Source organism: Mustelus asterias, chromosome 5 (assembly GCF_964213995.1).
Source record: "Mustelus asterias chromosome 5, sMusAst1.hap1.1, whole genome shotgun sequence".
Classification (NCBI taxonomy): Eukaryota; Metazoa; Chordata; class Chondrichthyes; order Carcharhiniformes; family Triakidae; genus Mustelus; species Mustelus asterias.
Window position 1 is genome coordinate 24,901,438 of NC_135805.1, and position 19,532 is coordinate 24,920,969.

Here is a 19,532-nt window from a genome sequence, read left to right on the forward strand (position 1 = left end):
TAGGCTACATTTCTGACCTTTTGTAGTTCCTTGCGGCCTTGGGCAGAGCAGGAGCCATACTGAGCTGTGATACAGCCAGAAAGAATGCTTTCTATGGTGCATCTGTAAAAGTTGGTGAGTGTCATTGCTGACATGCCAAATTTTCTTAGCCTTCTGAGCAAGTAGGCTTTCTTAACTATAGCGTCAGCGTGGAGGGTCCAAGACATATTGTTGGTGATCTGGACACCTTGAAACTGTCGACCATTTCCGCTTCACCAACGTTGATGTAGACAGCGGCATGTTCTCCACTTTGCTTCCTGAACTCGATGGCTAGCTCATCTTGACCTTGGCACTAGCATTCTGGAGGTGTTGCCTGTAGGTCAGTGTATGGCCAAGAGTGTTGTCGATGTGTTTTGGCATTGAATTATGGCTGAGTGATTGGTCACAGAACTGGACGTAAAATTCATCCCAGGCCTTCCAGTTATTCAGCTGTAACAACAATCTTGGCAGTGTTTGGTCAAAGTCTCAATTTCTTCCAGAGAACACAGATGTTCAGGGAGTGTTTTCTCAATATCCTGAGGTTTTATGGTTTGAAAAATCTTAGCTAAGTTGTCCGCACTTTTGAAGAGCTGTGACTTTGTGGGAGGGAGGTCAGTGGTATATATTGAGGAGAGTCATTGTGAACTGATCCCTGTGGGATCCCGTTGGTGGTTATGCATGAGCGGCTGATAAGATCTCAAAGGTACACCCAGGACTGTTGATTACTGATCGTGGAGTTTAGCTTTGGGCTTCTTGCACAGCACATGACTTTGGGGAGTTTCAGCAGTTTGCCTATGCACCAGGCTGCGTCATAGGCACAGAATATGTCGCCAAAGGTGGTTGCTGCCTTCAGACCTTTATGGAAACTGGGCTGAGTGTGTGCGATCATTGAATAATTGAATTGATTTATTATTGTCACATTTATTGGGATACAGGGAAAAGTATTGTTTCTTGCGTGCTATACAGATAAAACATACTGTTCATAGAGAAGGAAAGAAGAGAGTGCAGAATGTACAATCATAGGTAAGGTGTACAGAAAGATCAGCTTAATATATGGTAGGTCCATTCAAAATTCTGATGGCAGCAGGGAAGAATCTGTTCTTGAGTCGGTTGGTACGTGTTTTCAGACATTTGTATTTTTTTCCCGACGGACGAAGGTGGAAGAGTATATGTCCGGAGTGTGTAGGGTCCTTATGCTGGCTGCTTTTCCAGCGGGAAGTGTAGACAGAGTCAATGGACAGAAGACTGGTTTGCATGATGTTCAGTGTCAGGACCTGCTCGGAGCAGCCTGTACAAAAGCCTGCCTGTTTAGGGGCAGGAGGGGCCACTGCTGCTTCCAGAGTGGGAGACATTCCAAGTCCTGATGTTCGAGAAAGCAAGGCGAAGGGGTGGTAACTGCATCGGCCATCAAGTGATTTCCCTGGCTTGGAAATGGCCGGAATTTGGATTAGTGCCAGATGTTTGGAATGGTGCCTGTGGATGTTGATAACCATCTTTGCTAGCCACTTCCTTCCTGTTCTTGAGGAAATCTGGGTAAATTCCATTGACTCCTACTGCTTTGCCTGACTCGGGTCCCGTCAGAGAACTGTCCACTTCCTCTTGTGTGTAAGAGCTTACTAAATCTGTCTGCTGTGGGGCAGTCTTAATAGACTGCAGCAGAGCTGTTTTACCGACTATGCATCTTCCCAGCTGGTCGGGGTCTCTGAGTTTATTAGGAACTGTGAAATAAGGGCATTAGCGTTGACTCTGGGCCAGTGTTGTGACTGTTGTTCGGCTGCTCCCAGGCAATGTAAGAGATTCACATTTTTCGGCTTGAATGTGTGAAGTCAATCTTCTCCGCTCTTCCCACTATCTCATGAGGCGTCCTTCATCAAGGACTCGCGTTCTGTTGCCAAATTGAGGTCTTCATTTTCGCTGCATCCTTCACTTTCTGGGCTCCAGCAGAGGATCAAAGTTTTTTTTTCCAGAAGCTTCAGCTGCCAAGGCAATAGTTCGAGAACTTCCTCCATAAACCTTTCCACTTTTCCAACTCTCCTTCCTTTAGAATCATGATATGATGAGGCCGGCGTTGGACTAGGGTGGCACAGTAAGAAGTCTCACAACACCAGGTTAAAGTCCAACAGGTTTATTTGGAATCATGAGCTTTTGGAGCGCTGCTCCTTCATCACCTGATGAAAGAGAAGCGCTCCAAAGCTTGTAATTCCAAATAAATCTGTTGGACTTCAATCTATTGTGAGACTTCTCACTTTAGAATCATGGAATCCCTACAGTGCAGAAGGAGGCCATTTAGCCCATCGAGCCTGCACCGACCACAATCCCACCCAGGCCCTATCCCTGTAACCCCACGTATTTACCCGGCTAATCCCCCTGACAAGGGTCAATTTAGCATGGCCAATCAACCTAACTTGCACACCTTTGGACTGTAGGAGGAAACCAGAGCACCCGGAGGAAACCCACGCAAACACGGGGAGAACGTGCAAACTCCACGCAGACAGTCACCCAAGGCAGGAATTGAACCTGGGTCCCTGGCGCTGTGAGGCAACAGCGCTAACCACCATATCGCCTTAAAACTTATCTCTTTGACCTAACATCTGGGTCTTTTTGCCCTGACATCTCCTTATTTGACTTTGGGGTTAAATGTTATTTGATAACTCTCCTTTGCCCTGACCATTTGTTATGTTCAAAGTGCGATACACATATTTTCTTATTATAGATCGCTATTGTTGAGGCAAAGGGAAAGAAATGAGTATTATTAACAACTGCCAGTGAGATATTTCAAAGAAAGATTAATATCTTTGTTGTTAATGTAGGTTTCTCAATGGTGCGAGGAAATGACGGTGAACTTGATGGCGCCGAGCCTTCTTCCTGAATTGCATTTACTTAAAGAGGTAACGTAGACGTTATTTTCTTGGTCAGATGAGCCAAACTAATTTCCAGTGTGGGATCTAAACAAGTACTTGCAGCCTTTAATTCCACTGTTATATTTTCATTGGCTGTTAGTGTGGATTAAATATGCAATTGTCAGCAAACAATCTGATTGGGAAAATAGTCCTTTCTTTCCATTCGTTTCCCAATTACGTGGAAATAAGTTTGTATCTCAACATGGGAAAGTTTTACAATTTGTGATAAAAGCAAATTGCTGCGGATGCTGGAATCTGAAAACAAAAGAGAAAATGCTGGAAAATCTCAGCAGGTCTGGCAGCATCTGTAAGGAGAGAAATGAGCTGACGTTTCGAGTCCAGACGATCCTTTGTCATTTGTAAAATTTGTGATGTTTATTAGTGTGACAAGTAGGCTGACATTAACACTGCAGTGAAGTTACTGTGAAAATCCCCTAGTCGCCACATTCTGGCATCTGTTCGGACACACTGAGGGAGAATTTAGCATGGCCAATGCACCTAATTAGCACGTCTTTCGGATTGTGGGAGGAAGCCGGAGCACCTAGAACATAGAACAGTACAGCACAGAACAGGCCCTTCGGCCCTCGATGTTGTGCCGAGCTTTGTCTGAAACCCAGATCAAGCTATTTCCTCCCTATCATCCCGAAGTACTCCATGTGCCTATCCAATAGCTTCTTAAATGTTCCTAAAGTTTCTGACTCCACTATCCATGCAGGCAGTCCATTCCACACCCCAACCACTCTCTGAGTAAAAAACCTACCTCGGACATCCTTCCTATATCTCCCACCATGAACCCTATAGTTATGCCCCCGAGTTACCGCTCCATTCACCCGAGGAAATAGTCTTTGAACGTTCACTCTATCAATCCCCCTCATCATCTTATAAACCTCTATCAAGTCTCCTCTCAACCTCCTCCGTTCCAAAGAGAAAAGCCCAAGTTCCCTCAACCTTTCCTCATAAGACCTACCCTCCAAACCAGGCAGCATCCTGGTAAATCTCCTTTGCACTCTTTCCAGTGTCTCCACATCCTTCTTGTAGTGAGGTGACCAGAACTGCACACAATATTCCAAATGTGGTCTCACCAAGGTCCTGTACAGTTGCAGCATAACCCCACGGCTCTTAAACTCAAACCCCCTGTTAATGAACACCAACACGCTATAGGCCTTCTTCACGGCTCTATCCACTTGAGTGGCACCCTTCAGAGATCTATGGATATGAACCCCAAGATCTCTCTGTTCCTCCACATTCTTCAGAACCCTACCTTTGACCCTGTAATCCACATTTAAATTTGTCCTACCAAAATGAATCACCTCGCATTTGTCAGGGTTAAACTCCATTTGCCATTTTTCAGCCCAGCTCTGCATCCTATCTCTATCTCTTTGCAGCCTACAACAGCCCTCCACCTCATCCACTACTCCACCAATCTTGGTGTCATCAGCAAATTTACTGATCCACCTTTCAACCCCCTCCTCCAAGTCATTTATAAAAATTACAAAGAGCAGAGGACCAAGCACTGATCCCTGTGGCATTCCGCTGGTAACCGGTTTCCAGTCCGAAAATTTTCCATCCACCACCACCCTCTGTCTTCTGTTAGATAGCCAGTTACCTATCCAATCGGCCAAACTTCCCTCTATCCCACACCTCCTTACTTTCTTCATAAGCCGACCGTGGTGGACTTTATCAAACGCCTTACTAAAATCCATGTATATGACATCAACTGCACTACCTTCATCTACACACTTAGTTACCTCCTCAAAAAATTCTATCAAATTTGTGAGGCAAGACTTGCCCTTCACAAATCCGTGCCTGTAGGAAACCCATGCAGACACAGGGAGAACGTGTAGACTCTGCACAGACAGTGACCCAACCGGCATCAGACCCGGGCCCCTGGCGCTGTGAGGCAGCAGTGCTAACCATTATGCCTCCCAAAATAGAATCGTAGAATCACTACAGTGCAGGAGGCGATTCGACCCATTGAGCCAGCACCGACAACAATCCCACCCAGGGCCCTATCCCCGTAACCCCACGCATTTACCCTGCTAATATACCCTGACACTAAAGAGCAATTTAGCATGGGCAATCAACCTAACCCGCACATCTTTGGACTGTGGGAGGAAACCGGAACACCCGGAGGAAACCCACGCAGACACGGGGAGAATGTGCAAACTCCACACAGACAGTGACCCATAGTTAGTTTTAATTCATTACTGAGCAGACTATTTTGTGATAGATGGGGCAGGCAAAACTAAGAGAAACTAACATGATTCACTTCTTTTTATATGGATGCCTCATTTGGTAAGGAGATGACTTCTTAAACATTTGGTTCCGCTTAGATTGATTGCCTTTTGAGGGGAAAATCAAACCACATTTTGTTAATTTGGAAATTTCTTAGGTGGCATAATATGAGATCATTTCACATAATCCAATCATAAGGTAATAATCGGGAGAAGCTAAGATAAATGAACAGCCTAGAACATAGAACAGTACAGCACAGAACAGGCCCTTCGGCCCACGATGTTGTGCCGAGCTTTATCTGAAACCAAGATCAAGCTATCCCACTCCCTATCATCCTGGTGTGCTCCATGTGCCTATCCAATAACCGCTTAAATGTTCCTAAAGTGTCTGACTCCACTATCACTGCAGGCAATCCATTCCACACCCCAACCACTCTCTGTATAAAGAACCTACCTCTGATATCCTTCCTGTATCTCCCACCACGAACCCTATAATTATGCCCCCTTGTAATAGCTCCATCCACCCGAGGAAATAGTCTTTGAACGTTCACTCTATCTATCCCCTTCATCATTTTATAAACCTCTATTAAGTCTCCCCTCAGCCTCCTCCGCTCCAGAGAGAACAGCCCTAGCTCCCTCAACCTTTCCTCATAAGACCTACCCTCCAAACCAGGCAGCATCCTGGTAAATCTCCTCTGCACTCTTTCCAGCACTTCCACATCCTTCTTATAGTGAGGTGACCAGAACTGCACACAATATTCCAAATGTGGTCTCACCAAGGTCCTGTACAGTTGCAGCATAACTCCACGGCTCTTAAGCTCCAACCCCCTGTTAATAAAAGCTAACACACTATAGGCCTTCTTCACAGCTCTGTCCATTCGAGTGGCAACCTTTAGAGATCTGTGGATATGAACCCCAAGATCTCTCTGTTCCTCCACAGTCTTCAGAACCCTACCTTTGACCCTGTAATCCACATTTAAGTTAGTCCTACCAAAATGAATCACCTCGCATTTGTCAGGGTTAAACTCCATTTGCCATTTTTCAGTCCAGCTCTGCATCCTATCTATATCTCTTTGCAGCCTACAACAGCCCTCCACCTCATCCACTACTCCACCAATCTTGGTGTCATCAGCAAATTTACTGATCCACCCTTCAGCCCCCTCCTCCAAGTCATTTATAAAAATTACAAAGAGCAGAGGACCAAGCACTGATCCCTGTGGCACTCCGCTGGTATCCGGTTTCCAGTCCGAAAATTTTCCATCCACCACCACCCTCTGTCTTCTGTTAGATAGCCAGTTACCTATCCAATCGGCCAAACTTCCCTCTATCCCACACCTCCTTACTTTCTTCATAAGCCGACCGTGGTGGACTTTATCAAACGCCTTACTAAAATCCATGTATATGACATCAACTGCACTACCTTCATCTACACACTTAGTTACCTCCTCAAAAAATTCTATCAAATTTGTGAGGCAAGACTTGCCCTTCACAAATCCGTGCCTGTAGGAAACCCATGCAGACACAGGGAGAACGTGTAGACTCCGCACAGACAGTGACCCAACCGGCATCAGACCCGGGCCCCTGGCGCTGTGAGGCAGCAGTGCTAACCGTTATGCCTCCCAAAATAGAATCGTAGAATCTCTACAGTGCAGGAGGCGATTCGACCCATTGAGCCAGCACCGACAACAATCCCACCCAGGGCCCTATCCCTGTAACCCCACGCATTTACCCTGCTAATATACCCTGACACTAAAGAGCAATTTAGCATGGGCAATCAACCTAACCCGCACATCTTTGGACTGTGGGAGGAAACCGGAGCACCCGGAGGAAACCCACGCAGACACGGGGAGAATGTGCAAACTCCACACAGACAGTGATCCATAGTTAGTTTTAATTCATTACTGAGCAGACTATTTTGTGATAGATGGTGCAGGCAAAACTAAGAGAAACTAACATGATTCACTTCTTCTTTTTATATGGATGCCTCATTTGGTAAGGAGATGACTTCTTAAACATTTGGTTCCGCTTAGATTGATTGCCTTTTGAGGGGAAAATCAAACCACATATTGTTAATTTGGAAATTTCTTAGGTGGCATAATATGAGATCATTGCACATAATCCAATCATAAGGTAATAATCGGGAGAAGCTAAGAGAAATGAACAGCCTGAAGATAAAAGACAAATGACAAGAATTTTACTTTTTCCAGATCAAAGTGAAAGGTCCCAAGTATTGGGAGATTATGATGGATCTCTCTAAAGGACCTCAGAGTTTACAGTGAGTATCCTTGTCACATGATTTTTTTTGTCTTGTCCTGGCCGTTTGTGGAACGTAGAAATATCTGAAAGCTGTAATTTTGTGCTCTCTGCTCCAGGTAATTTATCACCTAATTCTCGTGGACTCTTTATTTTCAGATCAATTCTGTCGAAAGATGGTTTTCTCTATGTCAAGCTCCGAGCAGGACATCTCTCCTACACAGAAGATCCGAAAGGCTTTCGCAGTCTTTTAGCTCAGACTTTCACTCACAGAAATGCCGAGTTCCTTTCTATCAAGGTATTTGATTTGATTTATTATTGTCACATGCATTGGGATACAGTGAAAACTATTTTTTTCTTGCGCGCTATACAGGCAAAGCATACCATTCATAGGGGAGAAGAAAAGGAGAAGATGCAGAATGTAGTGTTACAGTCATAGCTAGGGTGTAGAGAAAGATCAACTTAATATTTGGTAGGTCCATGCAAAAGTCTGATGGCAGCAGGAAAGAAGCTGTTCTTGAGTCGGTTGGTACACATTCTCAGACTTTTGTATCTTTTTCCCAATGGAAGAAGGTGGAAGAGAGAATGTCCAGGGTGCATGGGGTCCTTGATTATGCTGGCTGCTTTGCCGAGGCAGTGGGAAGTGTAGACAGAGTCAAGGGATGAGAGGCTGGTTTGCGTGATGAATTGGGCTACATTCACAACTTTTTGTAGTTTCTTGCAGTCTTGGACAGAGCAGGAGCCATACCAAGCTGTGATACAACCAGAAAGAATGCTTTCTATGGTGCACCTGTAAAAATTGGTGAGAGTTGTAGCGGGCGTGCTGAATTTCCTTCACCTCCTGAGAAAGTGGAGGTGTTGGTGGGCTTTCTTAACTATAGCGTCAGCATGGTACACCAAGAACACTGCTTCCTTCTGAGCCACTCCTGTAAAATGCACTGATGTCTAAGAAATGCGTTGTGTTTTCGCTTCTGACAATAGTGGAATGGCACTTAATTTATTATTTGACTCCATGTGTCAGCTCGACTTTCAAACCCCCGCTCTGCTTTCCCTACAGCCTGAAGCTGTTTCAGCTTTTACCTCCGACCCGGCTTTGCTGTCGTTTGCGGAATACTTTTGCAAACATTCAAAGAAAGAAGGACAGGTGAGCATTCCGTGTCGAGTAGCAATACCACATCAAACTCTAATTCTCTATATATGTTTCTTCCTTACCAATGCGTGCAGTCCTGTATCTGTAACAAAGTCTGCCAAAACCTTTGTTCCCAACTCTTGTTTTCTGATGTTGTGACGAATATTTGCCAAAGCGCTTAGTTAGCAACATGTTTAGCTGTTAAACTTCATTACGATGAGGGATAAAATGTGTTTAACTAATTCAGCTAAAATCGGTTTGGTCAAAAACATAAGAAATAGTTAATGTCCTGTCACAGTTTCATAGAATCTACAGTGCAGAAGGAGACCATTCGGCCCATCGAGTTGGCACCGACAACAATCCCAGCCATGTCCTATCCCTGTAACCCCACACATTAACCTGCTAATCCCCCTGACACTAAGGGGCAACATATCATGGTCAATCAACCTAACCCGCGTGTCTTTGGAGTGTGGGAGGAAACCGGAGCACCCGGAGGAAACCCACGCAGTCACGGGGAGAATGTGCAGACTCCACACAGACAGACAATGACCTGAGGTTGGAATCAAACCCAAGTCCCTGGCGCTGTGTGAGGCAGCAGTGCTAACCACTGTGCCACCGTGCCGCCCTTCGCTGGAGCACAGTGCGAATTTCAGTCTGTCACTGCAGTACAGTGTGAATCTCACAGTCTGTTACTGGAGTACAGTGTGATTCTCACTGTCTGTTACTGGGATACAGTGTGAATCTCAGTCGGTTACTGGAGTACAGTGTGAATCTCTCAGTCTGTTACTGGAGTACAGTGTGATTCTCAGTCTGTTACTGGAATACAGTGTGAATCTCACTGTCTTTTACTGGCGTACAGTGTGATTCTCACTGTCTGTTACTGGAGTACAGTGTGATTCTCAATCTGTTACTGGAGTACAGTGTGATTCTTACATCTGGAGTACAGTGTGATTCTCAGTCTGTCACTGGAGTACAGTGTGAATCTCACAGTCTGTTACTGGGATACACTGAATCTCAGTCTGTTGCTGGAGTACAGTGTGAATCTCACTGTCTTTTACTGGCGTACAGTGTGATTCTCACTGTCTGTTACTGGAGTACAGTGTGATTCTCAATCTGTTACTGGAGTACAGTGTGAATCTCAGTCTATTACTGGTGTACAGTGTGAATCTCTCAGTCTGTTATTGGAGTACAGTGTGATTCTTACATCTGGAGTACAGTGTGATTCTCACAGTCTGTCACTGGAGTACAGTGTGAATCTCACAGTCTGTTACTGGGATACACTGAATCTCAGTCTGTTACTGGAGTACAGTGTGAATCTCACTGTTTCTGGATTACAGCGTGATTCTCACAGTCTGTTACTGGAGTACAGTGTGAATCTCTCATTCTGTTACAGGAGTACAGTGTGAATCTCACAGTCTGTTTCTGAGCTACAGTGTGATTCTCACAGTCTTTCACTGGAGTACAGAGTGATTCTCATTGTCTGTTACTGGAGTACAGTGTGATTCTCAATCTGTTACTGGGTTACTGGAGTACAGTGTGATTCTCAATCTTACTGGAATACAGTGTGAATCTCCGTCTGTCACTGGAGTACAGTGTGAATCTCACAGTCTGTTACTGGAGTACAGTGTGAATCTCACAGTCTGTTTCTGGAGGACAGTGTAAATCTCACAGTCTGTTACCCTGGAGTACAGTGTGAATCTCACAGTCTTTTACTGGCGTACAGTGTGATTCTCACTGTCTGTTACTGGAGTACAGTGTGATTCTCAATCTGTTACTGGAATACAGTGTGAATCTCAGTCTATTACTGGTGTACAGTGTGAATCTCTCAGTCTGTTATTGGAGTACAGTGTGATTCTCACATCTGGAGTACAGTGTGATTCTCACAGTCTGTCACTGCAGTACAGTGTGAACCTCACAGTCTGTTACTGGGATACAGTGTGAATCTCACAGTCTGTTACTGGGATACAGTGTGACTCTCAGTCTGTTACTGGGATACAGTGTGAATCTCAGTCTGTTACTGGAGTACAGTGTGAATCTCTCAGTCTGTTACTGGGATACAGTGTGAATCTCACAGTCTGTTACTGGGATACAGTGTGAATCTCAGTCTGTTACTGGGATACAGTGTGAATCTCACAGTCTGTTACTGGGATACAGTGTGAATCTCACAGTCTGTTACTGGGATACAGTGTGAATCTCAGTCTGTTACTGGGATACAGTGTGAATCTCACAGTCTGTTACTGGGATACAGTGTGAATCTCACAGTCTGTTACTGGGATACAGTGTGAATCTCACAGTCTGTTACTGGGATACAGTGTGAATCTCAGTCTGTTACTGGAGTACAGTGTGATTCTCACATCTGGAGTACAGCCTGGTTTTTTGATGACAGTACCTTGAGCTGATACATTAACTCTATTCCTCTCCACGAACTGTACTTGATTTGCTGAATATACCAAGCAGTTTCTGTTTCAATTTCTGATTTCCAGCTTCTGCATTTTTTTGCTTTTTAATTCCTCTATTTGTTCCGTTCTGTCCTATTTTTCACTGGCGGCTTTCTTCCCTTCTCTCTTCTCCGGAAGGTGTTGGCTCCTTGTTGCAGTTTGACAGGCAGTCAGCAATCTCCCCTGCTATCTCAGCCAGCTGGAAATTATTCGGAAGTAAACCTAGATGTAAGGGCAGAGAAACAGTTTGATTGCGGTGGGCATTATAACTGAGCCCGGCACTGCTGCACCCGGTGTTCACACACACAAGCTCCCAGGTAGTGACCGAGAGTGAAGACAGAGGCAGATTTCTCATTCTTCCCTCCCCAGCCAGATCAATGCTCGTCCTCCAACTGAAAGCAAAATACTGTGGCTGATGGTTATCTTGCGTGAAAAAAGAAGAAGCTGGATAAACTCAACTTGTCTATTTAAAGTTTATTTACCGGAGATGAGGGGTGTAGCTTATGAGGAGAGATTAAACAGATTGGGTCTGTACTCGTTGGAGTTTAGAAGGATGAGGGGTGATCTTATGGAGACATATAAGATAATGAAGGGGCTGGATAGGGTAGAGGTGGAGAGATTCTTTCCACTTAGAAGGGAAACCAGAACTAGAGGGCACAGCCTCAAAATAAGGGGGGGCCGGTTCAGAACAGAGTTGAGGGGGAACTTCTTCTCTCAGAGGGTAGTGAATCTCTGGAATTCTCTGCCCATTGAAGTGGTGGAGGCTTCCTCGTTGAATATGTTTAAATCACGGGTAGATAGTTTTCTGATCGATAAGGGAATTAGGGGATATGGGGAGCAGGCGGGTAAGTGGAACTGATTCGCTTCAGATCTTGTTGAATGGCGGGGCAGGCTCGAAGGGCCAGATGGCCTACTCCTGCTCCTATTTCTTATGTTCTTATGTGTCACAAGTCGGCTTACATTAACACTGCAATGAAGTTACTGTGAAAATTCCCTCGTCACCACACTCCGGCGCCTATTCGGGTACACCGAGGGAGAATTTAGCATGGCCCAATGCACCCTAACCAGCACATCTTTCGGACTGTGGGAGGAAACTGGAGCCCCCGGAGGAAACCCACGCAGACACGGGGAGAACGTGCAAACTCTGCACAGACAGTGACTCGAGTCGGGAATCAAACCCGGGTCCCTGGCGCTGTGAGACAGCAGTGCCAACCACTGTGCCACCGTGCTGCCCATGTCTGGCAGCATGTGCGGAGACAGAAACGGGGTTAATGTTTCGAGTCCCAACAGGACGATTTCACTTACGACAAAAGAGTCATACTGAATGTGAATCGTTCACTTCGTTTCTCTCTCGGCGGACGCTGCCAGACATGCTGAGTTTTCCTGCTTTATTTTATAGCACTCCTACTGCAGCCTTGGCTGAGGTCGGCTCTACCTGCACAGAGGCGTGAGGTAAAGTGTTTCGGGTCATTGTAGCTCTGTCACTCTGAGCCGTCACGGCACCTACTTTAGTTACATCACTGAGTCATGGTAATTGTGACACTGGCAGTGATATTGAGGCAATGCGTCCCAACAAGGTGAGGCAGCCCTCCTGAAGCAGAAATGTCATAACTCAGCGAGTGGGAGCATCTGGTGTTTGATGTTTCGCCAGTTTTCCCATCAAGAGAAGCAAAAACCATCAGTCGGGTTTTCTTTTAATTTTTCCTTTTATGGCAGAAATTTTGCTGAGCGGAACTCTCGAATTCTGTGTGCCATTTCGGAGACTGTGGGATGTGGTGAGTGCAAATACCCATTCACCACCCTTCCTTCAGTGGCCAATCCTATAGTCACTGCCTCAGCCCTGCACACAGCACAGTCCAAAGATGTGTGCGGGTTATGTGGATTGGCCATGCTAAATTGCCCTTCAGTGTCAAGGGGACTAACAGGGTAAATAAGTGGGGTTACGGGGATAGGGCCTGAACAAAGAAAATTACAGCACAAGAACAGGCCGTTCGACCCTCCAAGCCTGCACCGACCATGCTGCCCGACTGAACTAAAACCCCCTACTCTTCCGGGGACCGTATCCCTCTATTCCCATCCTATTCACATATTTGTCAAGACACCCCTTAAAAGTCACTATCATATCTGCTGCCACTACCTCTCCTGGCAGCAAGTCCCAGGCACCCACCATCCTCTGTGTAAAAAAGATCTTGCCTTGTACATCTCCTTTAAACCTTGCCCCTCGCACCTTAAACCTGTGTCCCCTAGTAATTGACTCTTCCACCCTGGAAAAAAGCTTCTGACTATCCACTCTGTCCATGCCCCTCATAATCTTGTAGACTGGGTAAGATTGTGGTTGGTGCAGGCTCAATGGGCCGAATGGCCTCCTGCACTGTAGGGATTCTATATTGACCTATCAGCGCTGCACAAATTCCCATTTACTGACCATTGATTAAAAAGAATATGATGTTATTAACAATCAAACTGTTCTCTCTCTACAGAAACATGATGTGCTAGACTTGCTGTCATCCATCCTATATGAATGCGTTACTCAAGAGAAGCCAGAAATGTTACCTACATATATCGCCATTGACCAGGTAAAACAGAGATCCAGTGGATTCTTTTGTGTATTCTCACCATTTTCTCCCATTCCTGTTTCTACTGTCTCTCCATTGAAACTTCACTTGAGGAGAGCAGCGTGAAACTTGGCTTCAAAGACGAAGCCGAACACCTTATGATATTCAATCTTCTTTACTTCTGAAAAAAATATCAAAATACAGTACAGCCTGGACTGGAGGCAGCTAGTTGCACAGGTCCCTCATGGTTAGACTAGACCCGAGTACATTACTCATGCATGCTCATACCCGCTAAAGACATCAGTACATCCATCCAGATGGGAAGATACTTACTGTAACATTCCAAAACAGGAACCATAGAGGTTCATGGGAATATTCGTTTGGTAGTGCACAACTCGAGTATTGCTGAAAAGTGACGCACTGTCAAAACTTTTTACCTTATACTCATCAGGACAAACGCAAGAATGTCAAATTTCAAAGAGAACAACAATTTATACAACACGAGAAAAGAGGTGCTCATTGGTTGCCAGTCGGGTGCCCAGAACTGTGTATACCACTCTGTGGCCAAAGCGCTGGCATTGTCATCTGAGGCGTAGTCATTAGAGGTTGCTGCCTCAATCAGTTTCTTCCATCCAGGGCTCTCGTGTACATTGAGCGTAAAGCCCGTGCTGTTAAGGAGCACTTCTATGTCGCCAGTCAGTTCTGTTCCAGGCTGTCAAGTGGTCTCTTCCATTTAGTTTGGCTTCAACACTTCGCATCATCAAGTTGGGGAGCAGGCAGGAAAGTGGAGCTGGAGCCCAAGATCAGCCATGAACATATTGAATGGTGCAACATGTTGAATGGTGGATCACACTCGAGGGGTGATGTGGTCTTTTCCCCCCCGCTATTTCTCATGTCCCTATGGTGGTGAATTGTCTGGTAGTGTCAGACTGGGAAAGACGCATGACATGCCCATACTGGAAGAATTGGTAATCAACAAACTATCCCAGCATTGCCTCTTGTACGCACTGCCCCGAATGATTACAAGTCCCAAATGAAATTGCTTTCTTTATGGCTTTACTTGATCTATCTGGATGTTACGTATTTGAACGACTAGATTTCTGTTCTTCCACCTCCCTCAATTACATTCTGTTGAGTAGGTCCTCCTGTTCCTTAGTGCAGCGCCTCTCTTTACATGAAGGTGCGCATGTAATCAGCCACTGGGGCGATGCAGTGGGTGGACCCACTGACCCTCTCTCACTTTGCGATGCTCAGCTTCTGCCAAGTGGTTTCTCATAATGGCCAAGATCAAGACTTGGAACGTGTAAAAGATTTCAGCCATCAACCCACCTGTGACCATCCCATGTCTCGATGCACTGGATCTTATTTTTTTATTCATTCATGGGACATGGGTGTCACCGGCTGGCCAGCATTTATTGCCCATCCCTAGTTGCCATTGAGAAGGTAGTGGTGAGCTGCTGCCTTGGAATGCTGCATTAGCAATTGATACAACTATGTGGCTGGCTCGGCCATTTCAGAGAGCAATTGAGAGACAATTGCTGTGGCTCTGGAGTCACATTTAGATCAGACCAGGTAAGTACGGCAGATTTCCTTCCCTAAAGGACATTAAAGTTTATAAAAGTAAAAGTTTATTTATTAGTCGCAAGTAGGCTTGCATTAGGGATGGAGCAGCAGTATAAAATGAAGGGTACCATTCTTAGCAGTGTAGAGGATCAGAAGGACCTTGGGGTCCGGGTCCATAGGACTCTTAAATCGGCCTCGCAGGTGGAGGATGCGGTCAAGAAGGCGTATGGCGTACTAGCCTTCATTAATCGAGGGATTGAGTTTAGGAGTCGGGAGATAATGCTGCAGCTTTATAGGACCCTGGTTAGACCCCACTTGGAGTACTGCGCGCAGTTCTGGTCACCTCATTACAGGAAAGATGTTGAAGCCATTGAAAGGGTGCAGAGGAGATTTACAAGGATGTTGCCTGGATTGGGGGGCATGCCTTATGAGGATAGGTTGAGGGAGCTTGGTCTCTTCTCCCTGGAGAGACGAAGGATGAGAGGTGACCTGATAGAGGTTTACAAGATGTTGAGGGGTCTGGATAGGGTGGACTCTCAGAGGCTATTTCCAAGGGCTGAAATGGTTGCTACGAGAGGACACAGGTTTAAGGTGCTGGGGGGTAGGTACAGGGGGGATGTCAGGGGTAAGTTTTTCACTCAGAGGGTGGTGGGTGAGTGGAATCGGCTGACGTCGGTGGTGGTGGAGGCAAACTCGTTGGGGTCTTTTAAGAGACTTCTGGATGAGTACATGGGATTTAATGGGATTGAGGGCTATAGATAGGCCTAGAGGTGGGGATGTGATCGGCGCAACTTGTGGGCCGAAGGGCCTGTTTGTGCTGTGACTTTCTATTAACACTGCAATGAAGTTACTGTGGAAATCCCCTAGTCGCCACACTCTAGTGCCTGTTCGGGTACACTGAGGGAGAATTTAGCATGGCCAATGCACCTAACCAGCACGCCTTTGGACTGTGGGAGGAAGCCGGAGCACCCAGAGGAAACCCATGCAGACACGGGGAGAACGTGCAGTCTCCACACAGACAGTGACCCAAGCCGGGAATCGAACCCGAGTCCCTGGCACTGTGAGGCAGCAGTGCTAACCACTGTGCCACCGTGCCGCCGTTAGTGAACCTGATGAGTTTTCCCAACACTGATTTCATGGTTATCAGTAGTTTCTTAATTCCAGATATTTTTTATTGAATTCAGATTCCACCATCTGCCGTGGTGGGATTCGAACCCAGGTCCCCAGAACATTAGCTGAGTTTCTGGATTAATAGTCTAGCGATAATACCACTAGGACATCGCTTCCCTCTTGTTCCCCTATATGTAGGTTTAGAACAATGGTGCCCCTGATGTATTCTGGGTGCCACTTGTAGTCATGATGTGGAGATGCCGGCTTTGGACTGGGGTAAACACAGTAAGACGTCTAACAACACCAGGTTGGACTTTAACCTGGTGTTGTCAGACTTCTTACTGTGCCACTTGTAGGCCAGAATCTCATTTCATCTGGTGGCCATCGCTTTTGAGTTGCAGAGATGGCGCCAGAACTGACTTTTAGCGGTTGTTCTTGTAGTCTTTCTATTAACACCAAAAACACGTCAGCATAATAAATGAATTTAGGGAGTGTGGCTATTCCAGCATTCACTGACGTTTTACATGGTTCTGTTTAAACCAGGTGAAGCCAGATCAATCCATCTGTTCAGTCACTAAGTAGTTCTAAATTGGGCAGCACGGTGGTTAGCAATGCTGCCTCACAGCGCCAGGGACTCGGGTTCAATTCTGGCCTCAGGTCACTGTCTATGTGCAGTTTGCACATTCTCCCCATGTCTGCGTGGGTTTCCTCCGGGTGCTCCGGTTTCCTCCCATAGTCCAAAGATGTGCTGGTTAGGTAGATTGGCCATGCTGAATTGTCCCTTAGTGTCCCAAGATGTGTAGGTTAGGGGGATTGGCAGGGTAAATACTTGGGGTTACCCGGGGAACAGGTCTGGGTGAGATTTCCCCTTAGTGTCAGGGGGGGTTACGTAGGTGGGGCTTGGGTGGGATTGTAGTTGGTGCAGGCTCGATGGGCCAAATGGCCTCCTTCTGCACTGTAGGGATTCTATGATTCTAGTTCAACAATGAGCTTCAGTGCATTTTCCTCATCTTTATTAAATTGCCTTTTTAAAAAAAATTAACATTGGTGTTGCATTGTCATCCAACTCAGCGCGAGAAAGACGTCACAACTGAGGACCGTGTATTCTTCCCGTTTCAGGCCGTGCGCAGATTGGAACGGAAGGAGATGTCAGAAACCTTTGAGCTGTGGCAGATCAAGTTAGTGCAGCAGTTCTACAACTCTGTCTGTCTCCAGGAAAAATTCAAAAACAGCACCACTGGGCTCCTCATCAACCCCGAGTTTCTTCTGGCCATGAAGAACACGTTGGACAAAGCGCTGGATCAGTGGCTCCATGGTAAACACTTTCCGTCATTTTTTTTTAATCGGCTGTTGTGGGGGCGGTGGGGGGCGGGGGTGTGATTTTAAGGGTGAAATTGTATGTTCTGCCTAAAAATAAATTAAAAGATGGCATTAAACCCAAATTAAAACAAAATCGGATGGAAGGCAGGCATAATTGTTATGATAGGAGAAAGCAATTTATAATCTATTTCTGTGGCTGGTCCTCATCTTCTTTATTTGTTCCTGAGACGTGAGTTGTGGTTTTTGCTGCAATTAAATAGGGCATTGGTGAGGCCACACCTGGAGTATTGTGTGTACCTGAAATGTGTACACCAACATCATGCTGAGCAGAGCATATTAAAATTGCATTCATCGTTGACCCAAATGTATGGATTTCATTTTTGATGAGACTTCGTAGAAATGGAATTGTTATTTATAATATAAAGGTTTACTGGGCTGATTCCTGGGATGGCAGGTCTGTCAAATGAGGAGAAACTAAGTTGGTTTGGATTGTATTCGTTGGAGTTTAGAAGAGTGAGAGGAGATCTCATAGTAACTTATAAAATTCTAACAGGGTTAGACAGGGTAGATTCAGAAAGAATGTTCCCAATGGCGGGGGAGTCCAGAACTAAATGTCATAGTTTAAGGATAAGGGGTAAACCTTTTAGGACTGAGGTGAGGAGAGATGTCTTCACCCAATTCCGGCCTCGGGTCACTGTCTGTGCGGAGTCTGCGCGTCCTCCCCATGTCTGCATGGGTTTCCTCCGGGTGCTCCGGTTTCTCCCCACACTCCAAAGATGCGCGGGTTAGGTGGATTGGCCATGGTGAATTGCCCCTCAGTGTCAGGGGGATTAGCAGGGTAAATGTGAGGGGTTACGGGAATAGGGTCTGGGTGGAATTATGTTCGCTACAGACTCAATGGGCCAAATGGCCTCATTTTGCACTGTAGGGATTCTATGAAAGTAGTGTGGTTGTATTTGCTATCCTTCCAATCTTTGGAAATTATTGCAGGATCTAAAAAGTTCTGGAAAATCAAAGCCAATGGATCCATTGTCTCTATAGCTGCTCTTTCAAAACCCAAGATGCAAGTTGTCAGATTAGGGGGATTTGCTGCTACTTAGCCCCATTAGTTTTGCCAGTATAATTGCTTTACTTATATTGAACTCTTTGAGTTATTCATTCTCACTTGATTATTGGTTCCCTATTATTTCCGGAATGTTTTTGAATCTCTTACCGTGAAGACAGGTGCAAAGTGTTGTTTAATGCCTCCACCATTTCCTTATTCCCCATTATAATTGGCACGGTGGCACAATGGTTAGCACTGCTGCCTCTCAGCGCCAAGGACCTGGGTTCGATTCCTGGCTTGGGTCACTGTTTGTGCGGAGTCTGCACGTTTTCCCCGTGTCTGCGTGGGTTTCCTCCGGGTGCTCCCATTTCCTCCCACAGTCAAAGATGTACAGGTTAGGTTGATTGGCCATGCTAAATTGACCCTTAGTGCCAGGGGAATTAGCAGGGTAAATACGTGGGGTTATGGAGATAGGACCTGGATGTGATTGTGGTTGGTGGAGACTCGATGGGCCAAATGCCTCCTTCTGCACTGTAGGTCTTCTTCCCCTACCTGAACGGGCGCTGGAGTGTGGCGACTTGGGGATTTTCACAGTGACTTCATTGCAGTGTTAATGTAAGCCGACTTGTGACACTAATAAATGAACCTTAAAAACTTTAATTCCACCTGTTCTGCCTCCAATAGGCCCATGTTTATTTGTTGCTGGGAATTGGGTGTCGCTGGCTATGCCAGCATTTATTGCCTGTCTTTTATTGCCCTTGAGAAGCTGGCAGTGAGCTGCCTTCTTGACCCGCTGCAGTCCATGTGGTGTAAGTACATCCACAGTGTACTTGGGAAGAGAATTCCAGGACTTTAAGAGAGACTTCAGTTACTTGGAGAGAGTAAGGAAACCGGAGTTCTTTTCCTCAGAGCAAAGAAAGAATAAATTTATTTATGGAGCCTTTCACAACCACTTGATAGCCCAAGT

General features: G+C 45.8%; 1 protein-coding gene across 2 annotated transcripts in view; it reads left to right on the top strand.

The window, feature by feature from the left end:
- The window catches only part of anapc1 (anaphase promoting complex subunit 1), a 248,134-nt gene that overhangs the window by 219,078 nt on the left and 9,524 nt on the right, over nt 1-19,532 (top strand). For both annotated transcript variants that reach the window (XM_078212275.1, XM_078212276.1), the window contains exons 41-46: nt 2,829-2,906; nt 7,360-7,427; nt 7,565-7,703; nt 8,463-8,549; nt 13,453-13,548; nt 17,320-17,515. In XM_078212275.1, the coding sequence (XP_078068401.1) occupies nt 2,829-2,906; nt 7,360-7,427; nt 7,565-7,703; nt 8,463-8,549; nt 13,453-13,548; nt 17,320-17,515 (664 nt within the window). The remainder of the gene's footprint in view (nt 1-2,828; nt 2,907-7,359; nt 7,428-7,564; nt 7,704-8,462; nt 8,550-13,452; nt 13,549-17,319; nt 17,516-19,532) is intronic.